At 33.4% G+C, this 23,999-nt stretch overlaps 1 protein-coding gene across 6 annotated transcripts in view; it reads left to right on the top strand.

The window, feature by feature from the left end:
* Robo1 (roundabout guidance receptor 1) overlaps positions 1 to 23,999 on the top strand; it is a 1,045,885-nt gene that overhangs the window by 940,089 nt on the left and 81,797 nt on the right. For all 6 annotated transcript variants that reach the window (XM_058574582.1, XM_058574581.1, XM_058574578.1 and 3 more), the window contains one exon: positions 863 to 990. In XM_058574582.1, the coding sequence (XP_058430565.1) occupies positions 863 to 990 (128 nt within the window). The remainder of the gene's footprint in view (positions 1 to 862; positions 991 to 23,999) is intronic.

Raw genomic sequence — 23,999 nt, 5'->3', positions numbered from 1 at the left:
AATGTACAGAGTGGAGAGAAATTTCTGAGACTACAGTGGCAAACTGGATGACTAGTTAGATATAGAGAGTTGATGAAGGAAGATAGGCAGATTGGGGTAGAAGGAGGAGGAGGATTATGTTAAGAGAAGAAAGGAATTATTGAACATATTAAATATTAGGGTCCCTTGAAATGTGATGTCTAATTGTTAGTAAGTTGGGAATACGAATGAGGGATTTACTTGGAGTGTGGGAAGTATCTGGTCTATCAATATATAAACTGTATCAGACAATATAATTCAGGAAAATTTTATATAGAGAAAATTTTATATCAAGAAACCCTCTTTTTAAGGGCAGGGAAGTCTAGACAAATCAAGTGAACTCTAGAAGACTATCTGGGTTCAAATTTTAGCTCTACCCTGAAATTCCCTGAGGACCAAGGCCAAGTAACCTTACTTTCCTGTTTCTCAGTTTCCTCACCTACAAAATGAAGATAAGGTTAATACTTATCTTATAAAATTATTATAAGAATTTAAGAAGGTAAAATCTATAGATCACTTAAAGTCCAGCACATGATAAAAATTTAATTAATTTTCAGTGTCATTTAATTTTAGTGTGAGTACCACAGCTTGAGGAAATAGATGTATAAATGTTAACTTTACTCAAATTTTCTTTTAAGAAAATATTTTAATGTTACCTCATATACATGTGAAAACAAGCTCATTTCTTCTGCTGCTAACTTAGAGGAACATCACAGCCTCTACTTTGTTTTGAATTTCTGAAGGGATTGTTGCATGTGATTTGATGCCTGGATACATCATAGTGTAAAAATGGGATCTTTCAAGAACAAAATCCTTAACCATGCTGTTTTTGCTGCGATATTAGATATGAAATCCGAGATGATCATACCTTGAAAATTCGGAAGGTGATGGCTGGTGACATGGGATCATATACTTGTGTTGCAGAAAATATGGTTGGAAAAGCTGAAGCATCAGCCACTCTGACTGTTCAAGGTAGGCACCAGGGAGCTCGTCATTGTGGTTGTTTTATCATGTGAAATATGATGTTGATTTTGAAGAGAATTTTATGTCAAACATATTTAAGAAAGCATTGCTTTACCTATGGGCACCATTATATATTATGTAAGTGTTTATTAAAGAAGAATGAATTACATTTTCGAAATTATGAAGAGTTCTATCTTGGGTCAGAGAAGATGGTGTTTTATTCTCTGGGTCCTTAAACATAGTATATTTCTAATCTTTAATTACATGACAGCTATTGCTGTGAAAACATTGTCTTTGGAGGAAAACACATCTTCATTACTTCAGATGATGTGCTTTCAAGGGTCTGTGCAATCTATAGCATAAACATGGATGGATCTATTGCCCTTTAGAATGTAAGATCCATCTGTACAATAGGGACTTTGCCATCTTTATTCTGAGCACATAGTTCCTGTGATCTAACAGACATTCAATATTTGTTGGATGAATGATTTGCATTTGTACTTTGCTAATTTTTATAAAGATTTATTATTTTTGCTGTTTTTTGTACATGCATATTTATTGTGCATTATAATTATACATAACAGTGGAATTCATTGTTACATATTCCTATATTCCTATGTGCACACAACATAACAATATAATTTGGTCAATTTCACTCCTTATTATTTGGTGGATAGGGATTTAAAGGCTTCAAGTTTTTTTTTGTTGTTGTTGTTGTTTGTTTGTTTTTTAATGGTATTTTGGTTACTTGGTTTATTTTGATGTTTTGGTACCAGAGATTGAACCCAGGAGCGCTTCACCACTGAGCTACATCCCCAGATTTTTTAAAAAAAATTTTGAGACAGGTTTTCCCTAAGTTGCGTAAGGCCTTTCTAAATTGCTGAGGGTGGCTTTGAATTTGCAACCCTCTCACTTCAGCCTCCGGAGCCACTGAGATGTTTTATAGACATGTGCCACTGCGCCCAGCAGACTTCAAGTTTTTGAAAGTCAGAGACGTTACTGTCACCTCTGTGGTATCCACAACACAGGCATTTCCTCATCATTACTTTCTTCCTTTCTCTCTGACATCAAAATTATTATTTCCCACAATTTTTCCCCCTTTCTGGTGATGACTTGTTTATTGTGCAATTTGAGAGGCAATGACCTTTAAAACATTTTATTGGTGGAAAAAATTCCCTATTTTGACAAGTGACTGTAGTAAACAAGGGTTTTGGCCATAAACCATTTAGCTTGTTTCTGGGTCTAACATTAGCAATGCCTGGTGCTGTCATCTTTCTCAACACTGTCTCTTCCGAGGCTATTAAGAAGAAAAAGGTGGCTTTTGAGGGAGTGCTTCTACTGCGGGCTTTCTACAAAAGAGCCTTGTGGGCTTTTTACACTAGAAGAAAGAATAAAGAATATTTCCTTCCTGTCTCTAAAGCCATTATGCCCCACTTTGGGGTTTTTAGCTCAACCTCATAAAAACAAAAGAAAAAAAAAAGATCAAGAACAAACATTAAATTTCTAAGGCCTAGACTATTTCTCTTTAATCTAAGTTAGACTTGAACTCTACGTGAGGCTAAAACTGTAAGAAAAAAAAAACCCCTTTCCATTTAGAAAAAGCATAAATTTAAGAGATGTCAAATCCAAGTTCAAAAGCCCTTCAGAGGGAGTAAAAGTAGCCAGGATGAATATAGGACATGAAAAGGTGTGTCTGTCTCTAGGCAATTGTGACAGGGACCTTGATTGTCTATCAGATCAGTCAATGAAATATGTTTCACTTTATGTTTTAAAGTTTTCATACCTTGGTATCCTGATGTTTTATAAATAATAGCCATTCTGCTATGCATGCAGCAGACATTGAAATCAACATAGAGTTTCCCCCTGCAATTTTAAACTCAGCTCCAAAGCTAATTCAGCCTTAAGATATCCATATGGAATGCTTGCTCCCTAAGCCTGGATTTCAGTGGAAATTGGGTACAAATGATCAAATCCAGAAACTACTTGATGAATGCAGATGCTCTCATTTCAACTGAATTTAGCTATAAACTTATGAAGGATCTGTATATAGTTTAGAATATATTATTTGATTCAATATTAAAATAGAATATGCACATTAACATCACTGCTATAATGTCTTTAACATGTTAGAATAATGTACACAGGATGTTAAAGAAAGTAACATGATTCCCAACTGCAAAAGATAACTAAGAAAAAACATTCAAAGGAAACCTGAGAAGTTAGGTCTTTTTTCTTCCTTTGAGAAGAATGTAGAAAATATTAGTGACTACAAAGGAAACTACATCTCAAGTGAATCCCTCTGGTAGCAGGAAACAATTACAATAAGAAATTCAGTAGAGTATTTGGTTTTTATTTCTTTGTTTTATATGTGGTTCATGTTTAAAGACACACTATTGGAGTAAGTATATGTTTAAAAATAACTTTCTACCCCCTCACCCCTTATCCAGTGAGTACTTAATTCAGAGAATTGGGTTAAGGCAATAAAACTTTATGCTGAAGATAGAACTTATGGGGAAAATTATCTTAAATAAGGGTGGTTATTTGATTTTCACCCCTCCCCATTACAGAAGTAATTAATTTCAACATCTTTAAAAGATCCTTGATTTGAGAATCATTTCTCTTTCTTATTGGTTCTTTTTAGTTATACATGACAGTAGAATCCATTTTGACATAATTGCACAAGCATGGACTATATCTTGTTCTAATTTCTCTTCTGTAGATGCTTGTCTGTAAAGATGCACTTAAGTATTCCTTTCTTAGGACTAGAGTTTTCCTTGGCCTTTAAACGTGGGTACTCTTCACAGTGCTTGGTATTGTACTACACATCTAATAGGCACTTTGTCTAAAAAATACTGCTTGAGTGGTGGAAACAGCACAGGGAATCTGGAAACTCTAGCAGTTGCTGAAAGGACTGATCCTGGGTGCCTGCAATAAGTACCTGTGGCTCAAAATTGAGGAGCTCACCATTTGTGATCAATGCTGCCTGGAAATCTGTGTTCAAAAGAGCAAAGAAGGGGACCCAATTTATTATCTATATGTATCTCAGCATATCATGTTTTATATTTTAAATATATGAAATAAAATTTATTAAGAAAATAAAAGGAACAAGGTTCATGACACCTGTAATCCCAATGACTTTGGAGGCTGAGGCAGGCGGATTTAAGTTTCAGGACAGCCTGGGCAAATTAGGGAGACCCTGTCTCAAAATAAAAAAAATAAAAAGGAATAGGGATGTACCTCAGTGGAAGAGTACCCCTAGGTTCAATCCCTAATACCAAAGGGGCGGAGGGGGGGTGAGAAAGAGAGCACAATAAAATCTAGGACCAGACAGAATTTCCTAAATTATCTGAAGTTTCTTGTTAAGTATGCAGATTATCAGACATGGCCTCTGGAGAATCTCATTCCAAAGATCTGGGTTAGGACACAGATCTTTGTTTCGATTTTTGTTTTTAAGCAAGCAAGTTCACAAATCCCATGCATGAGGAGTTATAAGACAAACTGACAGAAAGAATGAAGGACTTTAAAACATTTCTTTGTAGTTTGGGACTTTCCAGATGTAGTAGAATTGCTATAAAGAATGGTTGCTAAGAGCATTGACATTAGCATCAGACTGGATTTAGTTGGATCCTTCTTGTACTGTTTACTACTATATGACTCAGAAGTATGTGACTGAGGCCTTGGTTTCCCCCTATGTAAAATGGGTATAGTAATACAATATCACAGCATTTTTATAGGAGTTAAATTATTTATATATTAATATTTAACATATTGTCTATTATGAGTAAATGATTTATAAATAAGGAGCACAGTACTCATATGAGTGTTTTTATTTTTGATAGTTCTATTGCTTGATTTTAATAATTATTGAGTAACAAAAATACTAATTCTGAGTTAATTCTAGATAGTTCTAGTAGCTCTTTCTAATAGTTCTTCCGCTATTGCAAATGAGAAATCTGAAATACTAACATATACATGACAATTTATTATGCAAACAATTATTAAAAACTCTTCTCAAATATAAATCATTGCATTTCCATGTTAAAAGTCAATATTGACTTTTGTAGTAAATATGCTGGATTTTGCTAGTTTTGTTAAAATAGTGGTAGACTCATTAAAGTTTTACAAAATAACTCAATGATGAAAATTATGGCTATCTGGGAATAGAGATCATTTAAAAATTACATTTTATGTGCAGTGGTATATTATTGTTGTGGGGAAACATTCAGCAGAAATCATTTGACCTCAATTGTATTTCATTATCTCTTGTTTTCCAATTTCTAAGGTTCTCAAACCCTCAATCTATCTTCCTATAAAACAGGTGCATTTTCTTATGATTCAGAGACTAGTAAGAAGATTATCCATGAGAAACTATCTTTAAAAATGGATTACTCATCTTCATAGCCATTTGGAAACTTCAATTAACCACTCCAACACATGGGAGCAATATGAGATCATACTCTCTTAGTAGCACATCAGTGTCTGGGTTACTTCTTCGCATAGAGCAAAGTACTAAACTCAAATCACAAACCTGAAACAAATCAAAATATTGACTATTTAATATGAAAGATTTTTATTTTACTTTGAAAATTGGCAAATTGTAATAAAATTTGGTGATACTAGGTAGTTTCAGAGTAAAGATATATTTCCCCTGGCCTCTGAAAATATTTAGCCAATGAAAATATCCCAGTGCCTTTAACCTGCATATCAATTTTGGTATGTCTCTGAATCTCATTATCAGAATGAAACTCAAAGGTCTAGAGTAATTTGACCTATTGAAGAAGAATAACCTTCATTACACAACAAATAAGCACAGTGGAATAGTTGGGCACAGTGTTGCATGCCTGTAATCCCAGCTACTGGGGAGCTGAGGCAATAAGGATCCAAAGTTTGAGACCAACATGGGCAACTACTTAGCAAGAGACTGTTTCCAAATTTCAAAAACAAAAGGGCTGGGTATGTAGGTCAGTGGAATAGCACCCTTGGGTTCAGTACCAAACAAACAAAAAGAGAAAAGAAAAAGAAAATGCCATTTTGGACTAATTACACCAGAAATGTTTATGCTTACTCATTTGTTAGACTTATCAAATATTGACTGCCTATAAATGTAAGCCATCACTTAACCATCAGTTATTTTATTTATATTTAATGTTTGTCTGCAACTGTTTTCCTCTCAGATGTATAACATCTTGCACACCCTCAAGCATTCTTTTTATGAACCTAAAATTTACAAACAAAATGAGGTAACTTTTTATAGACATATCCCACCACAATTTTTGATTTGTTATATTGTTATATTTGAATTCTGGTGTCACAAATGGACAAGTGTTAGGAATGCTGGCTTGGTAGGAATGACTTATTTTTTGAACTAGTGTTTCGTATTGCCTAATAGCCCCCATGTTTTAAGGAAAAAGATATTTATTGTGGTATTTATGACAATTTTATAGGTTGTGACATACCTATAAAACACAAAAATCTAACCAGAACAAAATAGATGCATAGAGGCACCCTGCCAAGGTTTTAAACATTGTGTCATTGAACCTGCTAAAATTTATGCTTCCCATTGGTGTTTGAGTCCGGTTGCAGGTTTGTTTTATATTATTTTACTGTCTTAATCTAAACCCATTAGTTCTTTATTAGATGCTTGTCATGTGGGCCTCAAGTTTCTTCTTGGAATCAGGATAGTCAAATTAGTTTGCTATTTCAGGATCCATTCATGGTTAATTTAAAAAGTGAGTGCTTTTTTTCTTTTCTTAAAGGTAGATTTGAGGAAAAGGATAGAGAATACAATCTCAAAATACTTCAAAAAATAAAGGAAGAAACATTATTCTGTTTATTATTACTAATAACAAACCCCATAAAATTTACAAATTATTTACTCATAATAGCAATCCTATGGATGGCTTTTTAAATCACTTCTTTTCTGGGAAGTGCTATCCCCAAAGAAATATAGCAGAGAAAGCCACACAGAGTTTCAACTTTGAGTTTCTCCCATTTCCAATTTTATCCTCAGCCTCAAACATTCCTTATGAGTCTTTGCTTCAGCAACTCATTTCTTAAAAAGGGCAAACTAGATGGCGTTATTAATCTTTCCACTCTCTTTGCAGCTTCACAGATAAAGCGGCTCTTATTACTGTCACAATTTTATTCCCAAAGTGAATTTGTGACTCTATCACCAGAATGATCATGTTCTCATCGCCATGTCCCATCCGTCACAGGAAACTGAACTGAACCCGACTTCCACCCACCAGCCATTTCCTAGGCAATCACCTTTTATCTCCCTGAGTTGGACCATTAGGAAAATCTAATCCCATTTTTGTTCATCTCTCTTACAAAAGGAACTAAAAGACATTTAGTCCTCCTGTTTCCCTGGAGGCCTGAATCCTGGGCCACTAGACACAGGAAGCCATACATTTAGATCTCCGTTCACACCCCACTACACTCCTCACTAGACTTCTCACAGGGACCAGTTATTCTTTGAAGGTCAAGGAATGGTTGTTTTTCTGTCCTTTCTGCAAGCTGTGTTTAAAAAAAAAAAGAAAGAAAAGTCAAGTGCCAAACATTGCCAAGCCGGTTCATGCTCTGTGATCAGATGGATGGGATTTCTGTGAAATCTCAGCCCTTCTCTAAATAGTGCTTGCCAATTTTTATTCCCTTGATGTGAAATTACTCCATTCTCTCAATTTCATCACCTGTTTTTAAACTATTAAATATGGTTTGAATTATATTGTTAACTCTTTAAATTTATTGTTGACCTACGGTAAGAATGTTAAAATGAGTCATCAAAAGGACGTGCATTCTGTTCTACTCTGTAGAATTGCTATTTTGTCTTATGCTTCCCATAACTATTTATGCCAAGCATATAATGAATGAGCAAAGCACTTGCTCATTAGGATTGATTAGCCAGTGACAGCTGCTGGAAGGCTGAGCCTTAAAGTATGAGATTGACATGAAATGAGGGAGACACAAAGGCAGAAAAAAGACCTGGGCTGTCTTTTGGCTGACTTAATTGCTACTAATGGGATGTTTCCTCGAGCTTCTTTCCTTGCTAGTAGTGAACTACATGCTTCAAACAGGGAGCTTTGCTGAAATATTTTGGGTGCCACAGTTTATGATTGACCCCTGTTAAGTATCCCAATGAACTAGGAATTGAAGAGTAATTATAGCTTTCAGTAAAACAAGAAGCAACTGTCAGAGGTGTGTATGTTAAGTCCCTTCTAAACCAGGCTGTAAGTATAATTCATAGAATGTAGTAGTGATGCAGTGAAGATAAGATCAGACTAGACATTCAAAGCTAAATTTTGCAAAACCTCCATTTTGGTTGTCGGTAGTGCAGCCTGCAGAGACATATCCAGCAGACAGTGTGAGGAGGGGAGTCATCCTTTACTCTCCTGCTTTTCCCATGTCCTACTCCTAATTGCCACAGAGTCCCACTTGTTTTGGCTTTTCACTATTTATGAGCTCTTACTAGCTCTCTCCCCTTCTTACCATTCCACCTTTCACATCTTCCTCATCTGTCTGTAAAGTGCTAACCTCTAACCAACTAGCTTTTATCTTGCTGTATCTATTGTCCATAACAGACGCATCTGTCTAAAACACAATCTAGTTATAGTAGTTCCTTCCATAAAACTTGGTCATGGTTCCTTCTCTCTATATAAGATCCACAATATGTACTGGTGCTAGCCTCCTCTCTCACTTCTCCCTTCAATCTAATACACTATATTTTCTATTTTGTTTCACACATGTACTACCCTGTAACTTAGTTCTTTTTGTTATGTTGCCTCCTTGGTCTAAAATGCCCCAAACCCTGCCTGAACCACCTGTACTTGCTAATTACACTTTCCTTGGACTCAGAGAAGATCAACATTCTCCAGGAAACTTTTTAGACATTGTCCATCCCAGCGCACATTCATAGACCCTCTGGATGCTATAACTGCCCTTACTGCATTTCTCTTCACCCTGCTTGAATATGAGCTTCTTAGGGGCGCACTTTGGTTTCCTTTGCCTTCTTAGTCTCATTGCTTTCTACTATCTCAGAGGCATCTCTTTTAGAGAAATAGAACCAGTAGGATATATAAAAGGGTTAATTAAGAGAATGGGCTCACATGATCAGCAGTGCTGAAAAGTCCCACAGCAAGCTGGAGAACCAGGAAAGCAGGAGGTGCAATTCAGTCCAAGTCCACAGATCTGAGAACCTAGAATTCTGATGATTGAGGGCAGGGGAGGATGGATGTCCCACCTCCAGGTCAGAGAGAAAATTTGTCCTTCCTCCACTTGTTCTTTTCCCATTCAGACTTTCATTGGATTAGATGATGCCTTCCCACGTTGGTGAGGGAAGAACTTCTTTGTCTAATGTGCCGTTTCAAACAGTAATCTCTTCTGGAAACAGGCTACCTGTAAAATGGTGTTTCAGGAGGCTGAGACAGGAGGATTGCGAGTTCAAAGCTAGCCTCAGCAACTTAGCAGCAAGATCCTAAGCAGCTCAGGGAGACCCTGTCTCTAAATAAAATACAAAAAAAGGGCTGGGGATGTGACTCAGTCGTTGAGTGCCCCAGTGTTCCATCTCCAGTAACAAAAAGAAAACTAGTTGGAGTAAAAATGTTTCTCATAGATAGCAGACGATGAAATGACAAACATGCAATGCTTAGTACATCATGCGAGGCACTTTAATTGTCATTTCAGTGATGTGTGTTGTGTGTGTCAGAATCTTACTGTATCTGCCTTTGTTCTTGCTGCCTACAACTAGCTGTGTAAAATAATTAAAGTTTGAGTTTTTTATACATCTACCTAAATTTTTACAGAGACACAATAAATAATTTTCAACAAATTATAACAGAGTATCTGTGACTGTGGTTCAAAAATGTCAGTTGTCCTTTCTAGTTCACTTTAGCAAAACTGGACAAGTGATATATAAGATAAGAAATCTGCATTTAGTTAAAATTCCTTTTTTGTATTAATTCTATGAATCTAATATATATTTGAGAACCAAATCTTATATTTACTTTTTTTAATTAAAAAGATCCACAATTTACATGATTCTTTCAGACAGTTAACATAATTATTAACCCTCTGGATATGTTTGATGATGCTGAATTTCCTGACAAAATGAATAATATTGAAATATTTCACACCTCACTCCATAAAAATAATACAAATATTAGAACAATTGAGTGAACTGAAGTTAAAAATATAGTCATTCCATTCTACCCCCAAATATGGCATGTTGGCATTTGAAAAAAAAAAAAAATGGAAGCAGGAAGGTCTCTCATCATGTTCTCCCATGACACAGGCCATCAACAAACTCTCTGACCAGCCTCAGAGTGTAGCTCAATAGTAGAGTGTTCACCTAGCATGAGCAAGGCACTGGATTCCATTTCTAGTACCGTTTAAAAAAAAATACACAGTGTTTCCTCTTTCTTTGGATCTTCATTTCTAAATGGATGTGTGTCATATGAAACTTATATTAAATAAATTTGTATGCTTTTCTCATATTAAATAAATTTGGATGGTTTTCTCTTGTTAAAAATAATATATATATAGTCATCCTTCCATATAAGCAAGTTCAAAAAGAGAAATTCATCTGTACTGAATGCATACCAACTGTTTTTCTTTATTCCCAACAATATATTATAACAATTATTAACATAACATTTACATAATATTAGGTATTATAAATAATCTAGAACTGATTTAAAGTACAGGGGAAGACATTCATATATCATATACAAATAGTACACCATTTGTATAAAAGACTTAAGAATATGAGGATTTTGGTATCCACAAGATTCCTAGAACCAATTCCCTACATTTACAGAGGGACCACTGAATTTGGGTAGATGGTGCCCAGCTATAACTACTTTATAATTTAGTCTTGAAATGAATCAGCAGGCATAATTCCTTAAAATAAATTTGCATCTCTGAATTTGATAATTTTCTAACGTGTAAAATAATAACTTTGAAAATGATCAATATACATATTAATGTTACATAATAGAAATTATTATATGCACATGTGACTTTTTATGGACCTATTAGATAATTATTTTAGAATGTAAAATTTAAAATTTTAAGTAAAAATTTAAGTAAAATTAAAGTAAAAATTTTAAGTATTTAAATAAATGTAAAACATTATAGCTTTCATGTAGACTTTACTGTCAGTAGTACAGGATGAACTTTTTAAAAACTTGCATTAAAAAAATAAACTCTGGGGGCTGGGATATAGCTCAGTTGGTAGAGTGCTTACCTCACATACACAAGGCCCTGGGTTCAATCCCCAGCATCACACACACCTCGAACAAACAAACAAACAAACAAACTCAGGAAAAGAAGGCTTATTTTGTGAATTTGGGCTTTCCATAAATAGAGTTCACCATGTTTGACTTTCTATCAGCACATAAGATCTTTATACAAGAGTCACATGACATTTTGGAGTTCATATGATATCTAGGTATAAAAAGGAATAAAATGAAGGATACTTCGTTTAAATCATTTGCTGGAACCATTTCCTTAACTTGCTGATTTGAGAAAAGTGTAATGGTGCATAGTTTCTGACCATTAACCTGGTTATTTGAGTCAAAGCCAAAACTCATAGTGTCAAGGGGCCTTTTGCAGGTTCAATGAGGTTTACTCTAATCCATGATTCTGGTTACAAAACCATGAGTTCATCAACATTTTGAAGAAATACATATTACGAGACCTCCAAAGCTTCACTTGATGCTTTTAAGAACCTTGATTATGTGTGTGATACTTTTGTCAGACTCTGCCAAGATAAGCAAACTGAATCTTTTAGGAGATGGTTCTTCATGACAGATGACAATAACCAGGAAAGGCAAGGTGCTTCATGGGGTGGAGAATATAAGATAGTTACATGCATACATACATTATGCATGTAATTACATATCTATACTTACTTCCTCCTGTATATATTGCTCCCCTTAATGCTGAATTCTAGAGTCAAATTCAAAATGCTTTTATTGTGCCCTTTATTTTATGCTTTTATTGTGCCCTTTATTTTCTTCTCATGGTTGTTCAGCTGATGATTGGAAAAATTCAACTGAAATTTAGAGGGGGGAATGAGGAAAAAAGGTTTGTGATTGTAAAAAGAAACACCCCCCCCCCGCAAAAAAAAAAAAAAAACTCAATATGTGATAGAAACTTTTCAAGTTTCAGTATTTCCAGCTGAGTTCTTTGTGAGCAGACTGAAAGAAAGTAAAATGCCATCAGCCAAGAGGTTTAATGAAGTCCTACCACAGAATTTAACAAGAGAATAATTTGTGAGAATAGCTCCCTCCGTAACTGTTCTGATCCAGTAGTGTAAATAGGAGGCAGAGCTTCACTCCTGCTGGTTTTTGTGTTTTCTTTTTTGTATTTGGTTTGATTGATTCCCAGTATCATTTTGACGTGTGATAACTTGCCATATTTTTTTTCCAGTAGTAAAGAACTTCTTGTGCTCTTATAACTTAAAATTTCCACCAAAATGATCACTAAAGATGTGATATCCTTTTAGATTTCTTTCACTCATATAAAGGTTTTGGATTACTTTCAGTTATTTCAAATGCACTGATATTAATTGTAAAAATTAATCAAAAGAAAAAGCATTCACCAGGTGATCTTACTACAGAAAATTCGAAACATTCTCTTAATGTATGTGCCGGGCAAATATTTGAAGAAATAAGAAGAGCAGTCAGGTAGAAGAAATAATTGATACATGAGATAATTCGGTGACAAGTAATTACACAGCACCACACTAGTAAATAGTACATCACGGGCCTTTCATTATGGTCTCAGCTTCACTGTGATTTATTCTTCTGTATAACAGTGGATTGGGATTTCTTGTGAGGCAGTTATATACATGTATAACTGAGCAACCATCTTTAGTAGCCAACATTATCAAATAAAGGTGTCAACATGGAAATATGTAATTGAGTTGTGTGGATCTATAAAATCTGAATCACTTGGCCTGAGAATGATATTCAGAGAAATAAATTACATTTTTGCCCTAGTCATTTACAGATAACTGTTTTAAAATGTTAGATTCTCTGCTAACAAGCTCACATAATTTTAAAACATGGAATTATTATGTGAAATTGTTTATCGATGAATGTAAAAGAAATAAACCTAAATTAATTTCATCTTGCTGTATTTTATCTGAAATTGTTCAGACATCAAGTAATAGAAATTATTTATTATTTAAATGACAATAATCATAAAGAGAATAATATAGAGTATATTAAGGATGCCTTTTTGTTATGGAAAACCCTGGATAATTCTATACATAAAATGATTGAAAATTGGATTTTTATTCATCCATATGTATTAACTATTTTATTATTTATTTGGCATGATTTTATTTTCCAACAAATTTATGCAGTATTAAAAATAATTTTTAACTGCATTCATTTTTTGTAGATTTAATAAATCTTTCAGCATATTCCAAACATCAGGTCATCATTAAAATAACTAAACTTTAGAATTATGTTAGCATCTGGTGTCCTTTGAGCTTTATTTCAATAATTTAAAAATATGAAGTAATTATTTTTATTTTAAGAGGATTCTGCATAGATTGAAAATGAACATTTTGAAATATCATACCCAAAGTTTGCAAAAACTGATTAAAATACCATGAGCACTTTAATTTGCTTTTAAACTATAATTCTCATGACTTGATAAATAATGTGCCAAAATAAACACACCTGCAGAAAATACTAAAATAGGTATAAGACAAAATATAGCTGAATAATTGCTTTATAACAGATTTATGAGGATAGGAAAATCCATAAATGGTTGTTAATGTTAGCTTTAGGACATTTATTTTGTGTGGTCGATGTTATTAGGAGAGAATTTAGAGCACTGCACAATTAAAGCTGATAGATGGGCCATTTTACAAAGGTGCTTTTAAAAAGTTAACTTAGTGTATGGTAGTCATTTCCAACTGTACTTTTTAGGTTATTAGTTAAAGAGAGGAGGCGCATTTTTAGGCTTTTTACTCTAAAACATGTACATAATCGCTAGATAGAAATGAAAATTTTGGCTTTATTTACATATCTTGGGAATAAATGTGAAATTATGAATCCTGTGCTGGATTTTTGAAACTTTCATGGATGGTAGTCTACAAATCATTTACTTTGGAATTACCTTACAAATGAGAAAAATTAGTTCCCATGTGTCTTTATATTAAATAGTCAACTTAAATCATGCATACTTAATTTCTTGACTGCATATTTTAAATGTGCAGTGAAAAACAAGGATTTTAAAAGCTGGAGACACTTGAATTCTAATTCTTAATTTCTTGACTATATATTTTGAAAGTTTATAGTGATTGTCCTAAATGATTATATCACATCACATGTTGAAGATGGAATTGGCTTTTTTGACATTGTTGCTAAGAGAAAATAAAATATAACGTGAGTTATTTCTTCTCCCAATTTTTTTGTACATATGAAATATGTCTATATAAGTGGAATCATTATGTATGTGTTTATTTAATGTATTACTATGCACATCATACATTCATATTACTTATTACTGATTTGGAGGGAAAAAAAGTAGAACAAAAATTACATTAAAGTAAGGTTTAAATCTTGAAAAAAAATGGCAGTGTAATAAGAAAAGCGAGATTTTTAAAAGCTGGAGATACTTGAATTTCCAATTCTTTTCTTACCTGATGAGCAGCTTTAAGAAAGCCCCTGAATCTTCACTTTCCAACCTTTGCACATTTGGGATATTGAATTTCTTTGCTAAGAGAATTTCTAATATTTTGGTCTGACATACAGCTAACATTGATAGCTTCTTCTTGTTAAACTGAGAGTTAGAACATGTATGAAATTTATGAAGGATAGAAGACCTGATTATTTCTTGAAAAAAAACATTGGATTTTGAGCTAAGATCTGAAGGGTGAATAGGAATTAAATAGGGGAAGGGAGAGATTTTGAGGGATGGCGTGCATAGAACTGGAGGTAAGATGGAGCATGGTGTACTTAAGATCCAAAAGAATGTTTATGAGGCCAGGTTGAGGAAATGAGGGAGGGGGTGGGGGATGGTTTGAGAAGACAGGGAGCATAATGCACAAGACCATGTTAAAGATTTAGCTCTCTGTTTTAAGAGCACTGGATGATATTGAAGGATTTTAAGCACATAAGTTCTATGATCAGCTTAGTTTTGTTTTGCCTTGTTTTGTTTTAATCCCTCTGGTTGCAATGTGAGATTAGATTAGAAAAATGCAAGTCATTAGTTAAGATGAGTGTCATTTGATAGCTTTGCCAGGGTTTGGTATCCAGAAACAGATGGTTAAAATCACAAGTAGTTACAAAATAAAAGCAATGACCATTGGTAATTAAGTGTATCTTTCAGGGAGGATGGAAAAGAAAGCATTCTGATGTGATGCTTTCTAAAGGCTGTCTTAGGGAATGTTATCATTAAAATGATGACCCTGAGATCCATGTCAGGTGATATGCACATTGTCATAGATGGCTGGATAGTTTCTTTTGATTCTTGGATTCTTTAATGGACAAATAAATAAATAGAACCATTTAACAACTGTGCTTTTTGGGAAAGTGTGGGTATTTTTAGAAGAGGAAGGAAAGGAAGAAGAGTGTTATTCATCTTTTCTGAGTTCCTGTGACATATCAGGCATTGTTAAGGGTACTTTTATATAAATTGGAAGTGTTTGTTAGTACATATTCTGGACAATTCTTATTTAAACTCTTTCAATAACCTCCAGCAAGGTTTCTCAGCTATGGCACTGGAATTTTGAGCTAGGGTATTATTTGTGGTGGTGGTGATGGGTTATTTTGTGTATTGTGGGATATTTATTAGAATCCCTGACTTCTGTCCACTTGAGGTAGAGCTACTGGCCGGCCTCTCCCACTTCCTCTCCAATTCAGTTGTGACAGCCAAAATTGTCTCTAGAACTATGAGCTACAGAATAGCATTAGGTATTTGAGTGGAGGCGAAAAGTTCATAGCATTTTATGTATCTATTAAATATATTCTAAAAATGCCCTTTTATTCTCTCTATTTTTATGTCTGAAAAATTGAAAGACATAATGACAGGCTTTTATGTTAAACTCAATCTTTTCACTCCCAAAGAAATCATACCTTGTATTAAAGTATCCTAAGAGTTTTAATTGTTAGAGATGTTATCATTCATGAGTTCCTGTGCATATCATTTTTCCATCATCCCAGTGACTGGGTTTTCTCAGTACAAATGTAGATCGTTTCACCACTTGAAAATTTAAGTGTTCCTCTATTTAACAAAGTTTTTCTTCCAAAAAAGTCTTGTAACTCACTACCTTACATCCATTCATATTCTCGTGGAATGTGGTATTTACAGTACTAGTCTGTCATATTTGTTAATTGAGCCCTGCTATTCAAAAAAACACTATAGATTAAATGGGAAAAAAATCACATCGTGTTAAAGACTTGTTAGAAATTAGCTACTGATGGTGAAAAACTAGTATCTATTAACTAGCAGAAGAATTTCTGAGTCAAGTTTATTTCATTAATAGCCAATTCAACAAAAATGCTGTTCTCTATTGATTAGTAGGATTGCTCTTATCACAGATAAATTTGATTAACTGAATCTTCCATTGAATCATACTAGGAATGTAGCCTAGTTTTATTATTTTAGAGCCAAGACCTCTGATAGACTTCTGACTTATTGCTAACAGTGAAGAATTTCTATATTTAATTCATAAGGATAGATACAAATACGTTTGCCAATATGCCTCAAATATTAAAATCTCATTGTGAAAATACCAAAATCTTAATCATAATAGTGTCATCATTGATGCAAATATTTCATTTACTTGGAATTTTCTGATGTGTCCTGAATTTATCATAGGATCCACATGTGTAAAGTACTTCTTCAATTTAAGATGACATTATCTGAAAAGAATGTTCTTGAGGACTTTTTTCCTTGTAGAATATGCAGTTTAATATTTGTAATCAGAAAGGAAGCTACCAGGGCAGAGGGAGGTATCAGTTGCCCTGCTTTCCCTCTGAATGACCACATTCTTAAGACACTAGCACTGAAAGCACTTTAAGATTCAACTTCCCTTTGCCAGACAGGGTTATATTTAAACCAAGGTGGCCAAATGGAAATAAATCCCATTTTAAAGACCTCTAGAGACATCACAGTTGGCAACCAGTTCGTGGTTCACTGACCTTTATTGTTAACTGCTTCTTTTCTACACTTTGCCTAGGATGTTCTTGCTATTATTTAGGCCCATTATCTTTTCTTCTGGCCTAAGTGTTTGTCAAAATTGGCTGCTTTCTCTGTTTATTAAACCTAATCTGGAGACTTCTGAAGGATCTATGGAGCTGACTTCTTTTCTTCAGACCCGAAAAGTCTTTCCTCCAACTCTTGTATAATTTATTTTCAAACATTTATCATCTTTTGGACTCATGCCTCCTGAATATGACAAGCAGATGAAAGGAATATGAGGCATCTTCTCTGCCTCCCTAATCTCCTTGCTTCTCTTTCCCCCTCCCAACCCTTCCTTGTATTTTTTCCTAGCTTGTCTATTCAAAGATTATTGTCTGAAAGTATATACTCTTAGATTATAGAATATCTCAAAATAATTAAATAATAAGGAGGCTTTTGATACTACATTCAAAAAAGGAAGAGAATCTTAGAGCATCTTTTTATTCTGTGTATGTGTGTGTGTGTGTGTGAGAGAGAGAGAGAGAGAGAGAGAGAGAGAGAGAGAGAGAGAGAGAGAGAGACTGACCAGTGGGAGAAGGATGCTAAATTCTCCCAAATTTTTTAAACAGTTTAAAAAAAACTATTATTTAATTATATAATAATATTTATATATCTTCCAATACTTTACACAGTTATTGTTTTTCCTTTTTAGACTCAAAAGGTACTATAGAATTTTACAATGTTATACCTTATATGCATGATGTGAATTTATGCATAACACATATTTCAGGCTTTGCTTTACTCCCTCTTCCTTCCCCACCAAAAAAGAGGAATGTAGGTGAAAACAGTATATTTTTATTTAAATTCAGCCTCATGGCAAATTTTCTAATCCTTCACCCCTTCTAAATTCTCTTCTAAACTAAGAAAATTTAGAGCTATCACTGTAGATACTGCACATTGTTGCTGGATTAAGAAAAAAAACAGTAAATTTTACTCTTTTTAAGAATGTATATTCACGGCTGGGGTTGTAGCTTAGTGGTAGAATGCTTGCCTAACACATGTGAGGCACTGGGTTTATGGGTTTGATGCTCAGCACCACATAAAAATAATCAATAAAATAAAGGTATTGTGTTCATCTACAACTAAAAAAAAATTAAAAATATATATATTCACTTTTTAAAGGTATTTTACCTGCCTATTTATGTATTCACTTTACAAAGTATTTTTGCCAAAACATAATTTTTTCTCATATTCTAAAAGTGATAACTATTTTATTCAATTTATAATGATTACAAGTGATGGAAGGGTGAAAATTGGTTTACCCTTAAAAGATTGCATTACTTTTCATTGCAAAAGGGCAAACATTTCAAGCAGCTTTAAGTCTGCATTATCACTTCTTAGCTTTCCACGCTTTTAAAGGCTTCAGCTAACTATTCTCAAAGTTTTTTTATATCATGAGGAATTCTTTAAAAACATATTTCATATGTGTATGTAGTAAATATTAGGTTAAACAGCTCTTAAAAGTTTAAGTGTAAAATCAAATCTATTCTGTGTCCTATTGCATGTGGCTCTCTACTAACTGATAAGTCAGTAGGAGAATTTGTACAGAGACATGATTTAGTCCAGAGACCTGGAAGCCAGTCTTGGCTTAATTAACCATCTGTGAACTTGAGAAAGTTATTTAACAATTGAGGTTCTCTGTCTTCTCATGCAGAAAGAATGAGGGTTAGACTCTAAGTTCTAAGGACTCTTCCAGTACCAGCATTTTATAGTTTTATTGTTTTATTAGAGGTAGAGACAGACAAGCTTTTCCTCTTTGTTAGAGTGAAGGGAACAGGTTAGATGTGCTCTGAACCTTTAAAGTGGAAAGGACAGTGGAGGGGAGCTAGCCTAAGTGTGGGAGCTGAGGTCCCCCATGAACCCAGAACTTCAGAGTTAGGATTACAGATAAGCAGATTCCAAGCCACTCTCCTTTTTCCTGTGTCTTTCTGATATAATCAACTGGACAATAATGGGCACTGACCATTTTATAGAAGTGTTCCTGTTCTCTGTATGAAAAGAGAATCTTTTTACCTGACCCTAGGAGAAATGTAGATACAGGGGAAATAGGTGAAAAAAAAAAATTAAGTAAGTTTATATAATGTGGTCTTTAGGACAGAAGTGAGGGATGAAAATTTCCTTCCGGTGAGTAAAGGGATTTTATGTGGAGGATTTATTGGCTTTTATTTGTTTACTGAAACTGGCACAGTTGCAAAGGGATGTTAATCTGTGAGCAGACAGGTTTTCATTGAGACAGGAAACATCATTTCCTGATAATCTTGGTTGTTAAAAGCTTAAATGATCATTCAAGATAGAGTCTTCTCAACAATCTCTGATGTTTAAGAAGCTTCTATGTTAAAGGATGTGCTTACCTAACTTTTAAGATTCTTAACAGACTAAAAGTTGTCATTGATATGATATGCAAATGTAATAGTCTGAATTTCTTATATTGGATTTTAATTAATAAAATTATTCTAATGCTGTGACCCAATTGTATTTAAAAACTCTACATAAGGAAAGAGATATATTAAAAGTTTTAAAGTTGCTGCTTTCCAGTGATTATCTTGTTTTTTCCTATAATATATATTTTTTAAATATTTAAGGAATTTTAAATTACAAAAATAGGTAAAAAAAAATTAGGAATTATTTTTTCCAGTCTTCTGACTTAACTACATTAGTATAATGGGATCAAACTTATTTTCACCAATTAAGCCAAAAATAATTTCACAATTTTTGTTGATTCAAAGAAAAACTTTATTTTGACAGTTCGTAAGATACTCTTGTATTAAATGTTTCTTCCTGTCATTTAACAGATACTATTGTTAAAGTATTATGAAATGTGAAAATGCCTACCTCCTCTATGGTTTTGAGTCTAGTTATGAAAGCTAGTGATAAAATAAATGTTAAGCCTGAGTAATAAGATTTAAAAAAACTTTTTTCTAATTGAATGAGTGAAAATTATGCTAAATTTTTACTTTAGAATAAAAAATAAAGAGAAATTATTTCACTCATTTTTATTCTTGGAATGTGTGATTTAAAATGTGTTTTTGATTTACCTTAACATTTTGCATGTATTTGCCATATCTGCCATTTTATGGCATATGTGCATATATAGCAAATATATAACAGAGAACCTTGCCTCTGTTTTATAAGTCTACAATTTCACAGCATCAGCCCTTCATTTTTTTATTTAAACTACAGGAATATATAGTAAGTCTAATTAATTTTGAGTTACTAGCAGATATGAGAGTTATTTATTTGAAGTAAATGTAGTGTGGGTTTTGACTCTACTATTATGGAAAAGTACTGCATTTAACAGTAATTATATATATTTTTAAAATAAAAGAATTGTTTTGCATTAGTTTGAACATATATAATTTGAGCTTTCTATATTAAAATGCCCAATGTTTCAGCACTAAAATTAAGTAAGGTGATTTTGACATATATCTAAGGTTATAAAAGTTTTTTCTGATCTTGTAATTTACTCACATTTTTTCTATAGATCTTCTCATCTACAATATGCAAAAATTTAAGTGAAACATTTTTAAATATCTTTCCTGATTGACTTATAATCATGGACCAATAGCATCTTTTCCGTGTTAGAAACTCAGGCCACACCCCTGACCCATGTAACCATAATCTGTATTTTAACCAGATTGTCTGATGATTTGTATGTTTATTCACATGTGAAAGCATGATCTGAATGGAATATTATTGGTAGCATGAATCTTTTAAAAACTAATCTCTTGATGGAGTTATGGGTTTTAACATTCCTTATCTTTAAAAGATGGTCAATTTTGATCTCTGTATAGCCTTAGTGGCTAAGTTTTATAGTGTTTTTAAATCCATTACACATATAGTTATCTAACCTGTCATCTGGTAGCAAAATGTAGAGTCATTGAAAAATGTTTTATAATTTCATGGTTACCATCAATCGTAGTTCTGCCATTTAATCATAGTAAAGGTTTGAAGATTTGTTTCTATTTTTCTAAAATTATTCATAATTACACTTGAAATGCTAACAAATTTTCATCCATAGTGTGCTTATTATATCCAAATATTAACATGTTTTTTATTTTACATTAATAGAAGGATCATTGTTAAGTCAAATCTTATACTTTTTCTGTTTCATTTTATGTTTCCTTAATTTTATTTATTCCATGTTTTCTTTTTTTTTTTGTTTTGTTTTAGTTGGGTCTGGTAAGTTGACATTTTATTCGCCATCTTCTAATCACCGTGTCACTGTGACTGGAACTTCTCTTCCCCTTTCCATCCATACCCTTCCATGTCCTTCAACCAATCAGCCTCCATGTTTCACTTGTCATTGGCCACAAAGACAGACTGCACAGAATAAAGTCTGCAGGAAGTATGGGTAACTGGCAAAGAGTAAAGGTAATGGGGTTGCTAACTTTATGTCTTTATTAAATCATGTATGGTCTGCATCCTTTATTTTCTTCTGTCCTTAAATAAGTGATAAGTGCTAGGATTGATTGATTAAGTACTATTTCAATTTACATCTTACAAGATTAAACAAACAAACAAAATATATGTCTAGAGAATAATTTGGTTTTTTCCCCCTTCAAAATATTTATTAATTCATGCATGTCTAGGTTTTCATAGCTATAAGTCAGTAATAGTATTAAAGTTCTGTTGGTGAATAGCCTTTGCACTACAAGCTTTCTTGCATTCATTTTCATTTATGTGTCAGATTCATTTCATTTTATATGAAATAACTACATGGTTTATCCACAGTTTATCAAATTTATTTTAATAAACATTTGTCCCTCTATAAATAAAGCATCCTCATGTTTCTAAGCACTTACATTAGGAGAAGGTTCTTTTATTCTGTAAGCTTCTAGAACACCATTTTTAGAGAATTTTACATGAATATGGTATGCTAAAGGGTATGTCACCCTAAAAGGTTCTCTCTCACTATTCTATAAGCTAAAAATTGACACAAATATTACTGAAATGACATTCCGTATTGATGCAGATAGGATGGACTGCTCAATAATTGTGATGCTGTCAATGGCTGTTTGGGAAAAAAAATTGCTTTCTTTATGATATCATATATACAAAATTATAGTTGGACTAAAAATTAAAAATAAAAATAATAAGGGCATTAAAGTATGGGTGCAATTGGAGTTGAATATTTATGTAATGTATTATATTCTATACATATGTAATGGTATACTACACAATACCGTTATCAAATCATTTTATTGATACAATAACAAAAATATTGCCTAAACAGATTAGAAGGAGTATTAACAAAATGAAAAAAGATATTTATAACTGATATGAAAAGTTTTATCTTACCAACAGTTCTTAGAAATCAGAAATAAAATATAAATAAACATATGAACATAATATCCAAAACAAATAGAGCAGAACCCTCTGAACTGGGGCCAGAGAATCAGTAGCAATAAGTACATGAGCCACCTCTGAATCAGGAAGTGCTTGAGGAGATACCTGTGTCCTGTTCTCAGAGGCAGAAAGGTAATGTGAAGACAAATGCTTAAACTCACAAAGGTAAAAATACTAATGAAGAGGAAAGTCTATTCTGAGGTTGGCAATGATGTTAATGTTCAGTGTTGGTAAAATTTGGGAGAAAAGGCAATTTGTGTGCTATTAGTGAAAATCTCAGTTGATTAAAAGTATTCCTGAGCACAACTGAGCTATTTTTTAATGTGCTCTAGACCTTTGCATATTTTCAGACTTTGTAATTTTGCCTCTAGGAAATGATCTTGAATATCTTTAGGAGAAGGGTGTTAATCTTACACCATCTTTAAAAGTGAAAATGAGAAGAGTCTAAGAGTGGTTAAATAATTTAAGATAATTTGTAAATTGGTTATTGTAGAGTCATTAAAATGATATTATAGGAAAATATTTTAAAGCCAGTTTGCCTGGTAGAATTGTAAGTAGCTTTTCTGTTTTTCCCTCTTTGTCCAACTTTTCAAATTTTCAACACTGAATATATATGACATTGTCAATATGATTATGCATATTTGATTATAGAAAGTTTCAATATTTTATCCTTCAGAAAACTCCAATATAGCCTCATAAAATTCAAGTAGATGCATTTGATTAATGGCCTCAGTCTAGATTGGTAAACACGATAGATTGATAAATAGAAGCAAATTTAGTCCATGAATTTTTTTTTTTCTTAGAGATATGGCTACATCTGACATCTAATGTGCAAGTAGAGGATTTTTGTATTTTTTTGTTTTTTGGAGACAGGGTTTTGCTACATTGCCCAGGCTGGCCTCGAACTCCTGGTCTCAAGGCATTTCTCCTTCCTCAGCCTGCTAAGTAGCTGGAACACCCTGTGTGTCACTGAGGCTGGCTGAAGAGGATTTTTAAAAGCTTTGTTTCTGAGACATGTCTTGCGGCTGATGTCACTGTTGATGTTGGCTTGAGAATATGCCTACAAAATACAGTAAATTCATTTCCAGGCAAAGATCCTGTGTAGAAGGATCGCTTCAGGATAAATGTAGTTAGCATGAGGGTTTGTATGCCTTGTTCCCCACCAAGTCTTTGAGGTTTTGAAGAGAGCTGGCATTTTATAAAAGAAACACAGATTCTGGCACACATTCTTAGACATGCCCCTGAGATTTAGGAAAGAGACCACCCGAAGCTTTTGCTTGACTAAGTGGTTTGAACATTTATATTTTCCTACTCAAATTCCCTTCATATTGGAAAGTCATATTCTCCCACTCATCTGATTAATCACTTGGTTTTCTTTCATTGTAAGACACCAAACTCTAGTCTAGGTTTAGTTTATTATCCATTCAGTCCTTTCAATTTCTTGGTCTGATTTCTGTGTCAATTATTCCAAC

Source organism: Marmota monax, unplaced genomic scaffold (genome assembly GCF_021218885.2).
Source record: "Marmota monax isolate L192 unplaced genomic scaffold, Marmota_monax_Labrador192_F-V1.1 WCK01_AAM20220418_F8-fsc00016, whole genome shotgun sequence".
Classification (NCBI taxonomy): Eukaryota; Metazoa; Chordata; class Mammalia; order Rodentia; family Sciuridae; genus Marmota; species Marmota monax.
The sequence above is the reverse complement of the archived record's forward strand: the minus strand, read 5'-3'. Positions and strand labels throughout refer to the sequence as shown.